Here is a 5,339-nt window from a genome sequence, read left to right on the forward strand (position 1 = left end):
TTTTTTTTTTTTTTTTTTTTTTTTTTTTTTGCCTTCCGGGATCTGGACCCTCAGGACAGGTTCCGAGAGAGGAAAAGTCGGCGGCCAGTGCCGCCCTCTTTGTCCTGTCTCTTCCTCCCCAGTATGCCCAGGGGCCGGGGAGAGGGATGCCCGCCCTTCGTGAGGTCAAGGGAGGAAGCTGCTCTGCCAGAAGGCAGCCCCCTGATGCCTTGCTGGTCTCTCCTCGGGACGCAGGAGCCAAGGCGACCGCCGCACGGCGGGGGAGGGTGGCTGGAGGTCTGAATCGCCGGGAGCCGGGGACCCAAGAGCCTGGGAGACGGGAAGCTTCCCACCCTTGAGGGAGACGGGGCCGCGGAGACGGAGCCTGGGCCCCGGGGCGGGGTCCCCTGCAGCCGGCTACCTTTGGTGATGTAGAGGTAGAAGAAATCGCAGTAGAGGACCGTCTGGACCAGGCCGGCCACGATGGCGATGAGGTCGAAGAAGCCCTCAAAGTGGTAGCGCCAGATCCAGTTGAAGAGATAGAGGGTGCGGTAGACACCCAGGGCGAACAGGTAGTGGCTGGTGATGGTCTCCGCCTCCCCCGTCTTGCTCACCATGAACAGCTGTGGTAGGATGGCCACCGACTCCAGGTAGATGGAGAAGGTCCAGAGGATCTGCGGGGCGGGGGGGGGGGGGGGGGGGGGGATGCGGCGGGAGGGGACGGGGCGGAAAAGAAGGCGGAGGCTGGAATCTGGCGGCGCGGGCGCGGCGACGCGGGACCGCTCGCTGGGCAGTCACCGTGTGCCAGACGCTGCCCTGCCCGTGGCGCATCTCTTCTCCCTTCTAATCCTCATGACCACCCCGTGAGATGCCGTCACTGGCATCCCCATTCTCCAGACGAAGGAACCGAGGCCCAGAGATCTGCCCCACACCACGGGGCCAGTAAGCGGCGCGGCCGGGATTCGAACCCAGGGTCCGGAGGCAGGGCTCACGAGCACCTGCCCCTTCAAAAGTCAGACCAGGTCGGAATCTTGGCTCTGAGACTTGCGTTCTGTGAGACCTTGGGCAGGAGACCCAGATTCTCCGAGCCTCTCCTTATTTCTAAAATGGGAATTGGGGCGCCTGGGGGGCGCAGTCGGTGAGGCATCTGACTTCGGCTCAGGTCACGATCTCTTGGTTCACGAGTGAGCCCCACCACGTGGGGCTCTGTGCTGACAGCTCGGAGCCTGGAGCCTGCTTCACATTCTGTGTCTCCCTCTCTCTCTGCCCCTCCCCCGTGCACGCTCGTGCGCGCGCTCTCTCTCTCTCTCTCTCTCAAATCAATTTAAAAATTTTTTTAATAAAAATAAGAAAACTTTTTTTTTAAACAAAGAAAAAACCAAATACATACATAAAATAAAATGGGGATGACTTCTGTGCCCTTGTTGGGACGACATTCAACGTGCAATCTTCAGAGACATAAATCGCACCCTGTCACTCCCCGGCTTAAAATCCTCCAGTCACCGCTGCTTATCACAGCTAGAATAAGATCCAAATTGCTAACTTTGGCCCTCAGGACCCAATTCAGCTTCATCTCCTACTTCCTCCCTCGCTCTCCAGGGTGCGGCCACCCAGGCCTTCGCTCTGGTCCCCCAAGCTCCATCCTGCCCCAGGGCCTTTGCACTTGCTGTCCCTCAGCTCTTCCCTGCGGATTGTCGCAACCTGCCTCCCCTACCTCCTTCCAGCCTCACCCGTCAATCACCTCTGAGAGGGGCCTCCCCTGACCGGTCCTACCCCCAGGACGGTCACATCACCCCCTCTGCTCCTCCCTGGCAGCTCTCACCAGAACAAAGCGGCCTCCGTGAGGCCCAGGATCCTCCGTCTAGCTCACCCCGCGGCCACAGTGCCAGCCACGTACTCGGTGAACGACTGAATGTGTGAATGAGAACAAGCTTCCTGTTCGCTTGTCCGTCACGGGCCCCCATTTAGGAAGCGGTCACCAGCATCACTGGTGAGCGGGACAGGGCAGCGTCGGAGGGGGACGGAGAGGCAACAGACATCTGCCAGCCCCTTTTCTGTCCTCGGCAATCTGAAAGTCCCACCTGGGGGGACTTTTGGTCCCTACACCCACCGAAACCTCCCCTGAGAGGACCAGGCCAGATGGCAGGTGTGGCTCCCCCTCAGTCGTTTTGGTTGGGGACAGAAAAGTGGGGACCTCAGGATGTATTCATAACAACTCACGCTTACCTAGTACCTCCCACATCCCAGGCACTGCCCTACCGCCTTATGGGTATTAACTGGCTTATGTCTTAATCCTGTGAAGTAAATCCTATTATTGTCCCCACTATACAGATAAGAAGACTGAGGCCCAAGGATGCACAGCTCCAATGTAGGTAGAAATGGATTCCTACACTGGTGCTAGGGCTCCAGTAATTGCTCAGAATCCTCCAGCACGGCTCTTAGCAACTCAGGTTGACTGAGCCTCGCAAAAAAACGCACCCGTTAAACTGATACACACCCAGCTGTCATCCCTGGGGTCACCCTTGGGGAAGAGAATTATAAGGTGAGAGGAGACGGAAGGTCACGTTTTCCTCGTGTTTATTTGATCTTTTCGTGATGTCTGATTTTCTTTTTTAATGTTTATTTTTGAGAGAGAGAGAGACAGCGCACGAGCGGGGGAGGGGTAGAGAAAGAGAGAGAGGGAGACCCAGAATCCGAAGCGGGCTCCAGGCTCCGAGCTGTCAGCACAGAGCCCGACGCGGGGCTCGAACCCACGAACCGCGAGAACGTGACGTCCGAATTCTTAAAGAATAGTTTCCTTCGAGGATTCAAAAAGAAGTTTCTTACTAGCACGCACCAACTAACAGCATGGACTTTGAAAGCAGGTGGGCCCAGGATCCAATCCTACGAGCTCTCCCCTCTGAGACTCACCTTAGCGCTCCAAGAAATGGGGATGAGGAGGTCTGCGCCCCAGGTGGCCGAGGGGTCAGACAGGACGACGAGGGATTCAGAATAGCCAGCACAGAGCCAGGCACCCAGTGGGCGCCAATACCTTGCACAAGTGACCTCCCCCCCTCTGAATGAGGTAACTGCAAACGTGGGAGTCAGGGGTCCTGGGTTCTGGTCCGGCCTCCTCCACCTAGAGCAAGCCCCAGTGCCTTCCCCCGGCCTCAGTCTCCTCATCTATAACATGGGTAAGTGCTCCAGAAACGTGGTAAGGATGGGACGTTCGCAAAGACCGCGGCCTACAGCCAATCCCAGGGTTCCCGCCACGGCACAGTGCAGCCTCCCTTGGACATTCCTGGGACCTGTGGGCCCAAGTCAAGCTCCGTCATATTTGTCTGGCCTGCACAGTGCTTTTAGAAAGATGTCTTGAGGGTGCCCGGGTGGCTCAGTCGGTGGAGCGTCCGACTTCGGCTCAGGTCACGATCTCACGGTCTGTGGGTTCGAGCCCCGCGTCGGGCTCTGTGCTGACGGCTCGGAGCCTGGAGCCTGCTTCGGATTCTGGGTCTCCCTCTCTCTCTGCCCCTTCCCTGCTTGCACTCTGTCTCTGTCTCTGTCTCTGTCTCTGTCTCTCTCTCGCAAAAATAAATAAACATTAAAAAAGTTTTTTCAAAAGAACCCTATGAAGTAGGAATTGACCATCCCGTGTTCCAGACAAGGAGACTGAGGCACAGAAACATTACAGACTTGCCCAAAGTCCCACAGCTGCCACGCGGTAGAAGCTGGCTTTGCATCCCCACTCGCTGCTTCCGGAGTCTACGCGTTTCACCACGAGAGCATGCTACGTAATCCGTAAAATCCTCGCAGCGACCTGACCTCGACTTTACAGATAGGGAAACTGAGGCACGGAGAAGTCAAGTCACATGCCCGTGGTCCCGCTAATAGAAAGTAGCAGATCTGGGATTCAAACCCAAGTAGCCTGGCTCCAGAGCCCCTGTTCCTGATTCCCGAGCTGTCCATTCAGCCGACGAGTCGCTTGGACCCCCTAAGTGTCATTTTCCTCATCCGTAAAATGGGTCCGCTGTACCAAGCAAAGAGTCCACGCGCACGAACGGCACCAAGTGCTACTGTTATTTCTGCCTTAATATCATCTGACTCCTGAACCCGCGTGCTGAACCTGTATGTCCTAAAATAAGGAAGTCTGAGCCACCCTCCGAGAGGGTCCACTGTCAACAGCTGTCCGGCCACCCCACACTCCAGGGACCCTGCCAGGTAGCCTACCTCCAGAGGCGTAAAGTCATGGTTGACCAGGAACGCCAGGATGGCCGTGGGAACAACGAGGAACTCCACCCTGAATGTGTCGTGGTTGCCGTCGTACGTGGCTTTGAACTTGCTGTAAATCATCCAGACTGTGGTGAAGGAACAGGCAATGTAGACCACCTGTCAAGGGGGGCGGGGAGGGTAAGGACGAGGGCGCTTCAGCTCCAAGCAAGGGGCCTGAGTCTCCAACAGGCCCCAACCTAGGAGTTTGGAACCCCAGCCCCTTCCTCCCTCAGGCCCAGGAGTCCTCACTTCCGGCCCCCTTCTCCCTCAGACCCAGGCAGGAGTCTGGAACCTGCCTCCCCTGGACGGAGAAGTCTGGGATCTACACTCCCTCCTCCCTAGGACCCGGACCAGACTCCCTGCTCAGGAGGGGCCAGCAGGTGGGGTGGGGGGGGGGTGGGGGGGGAGAGCCTTTACCTTCATGCACGTGTTGTACAGGGAGATGTAGTTGGTGAAGAGGTCCAGGTAGCGGGCCGTGAACACCACTGCAAACAGGACCTGGCTCTTCCCTGAAATCCCTGCGATCCAGAGGGGGGGGTGGCTAGAGGCGGGCTGCGAGGGGGAATAAACTGAGGCCGGCGGGCCTGGGACAAGCCCAGAGCCAGCTCTGGAGGGCAGCGGTCCCTGGAGGCCTCCCCAGCCCTCCCCGACCGAGCAGGGCCCTTTCCCACGGCCCACAGCCAGGGGGCAGCCCGGCCCCGGAGCTACTCCAGCCCGAGGCTCTGTCCCAGGCTAGGCCTCATGGCCACTCCCGGCCCCCTCAGGGTCCTCCCACAGTCCGGACCCCAGGTCGGGGCTCTCGGAAGCGCCCCCACTTGACCTCAGTCCCCCCGGAACCGGCCGCCGCTCTCCCGCTCCCTTCCTGGACGCCACGGTCCACGTCACCAACTCCCAGCCACCTCCCTGCCTGCCACGGCTCCCCGTTCCCAGCCCCGAACCCCCCCGGGGCCAGCGGAGAAGGGCCAGGGGAGGCTGGCTGGGGTGCCCGGAGCCACCCCCACCACACCATATGCACCCCTAGTCTGGGGAAGGGATCTGACCCCCCGGTGACCCCGGACCTGGAAGGGGGATCCCCAGCAAGCCGTTGTGGGCAGCGGGGGGGGGGGGGGGGGGGG

The 5,339-nt window shown here is 59.2% G+C and overlaps 1 protein-coding gene across 1 annotated transcript in view; it reads right to left on the reverse strand.

Moving 5' to 3' along the window:
* KDELR1 (KDEL endoplasmic reticulum protein retention receptor 1) overlaps positions 1-5,339 on the reverse strand; it is a 12,047-nt gene that overhangs the window by 6,179 nt on the left and 529 nt on the right. The window contains exons 2-4 of the mRNA XM_040457579.1: positions 4,642-4,742; positions 4,183-4,341; positions 401-653 (exon numbers count right to left, since the gene is read on the reverse strand). Of these exons, the coding sequence (XP_040313513.1) occupies positions 401-653; positions 4,183-4,341; positions 4,642-4,742 (513 nt within the window). The remainder of the gene's footprint in view (positions 1-400; positions 654-4,182; positions 4,342-4,641; positions 4,743-5,339) is intronic.

Source organism: Herpailurus yagouaroundi, unplaced genomic scaffold (assembly GCF_014898765.1).
Source record: "Herpailurus yagouaroundi ecotype Mexico unplaced genomic scaffold, PumYag 220, whole genome shotgun sequence".
Classification (NCBI taxonomy): domain Eukaryota; kingdom Metazoa; phylum Chordata; class Mammalia; order Carnivora; family Felidae; genus Herpailurus; species Herpailurus yagouaroundi.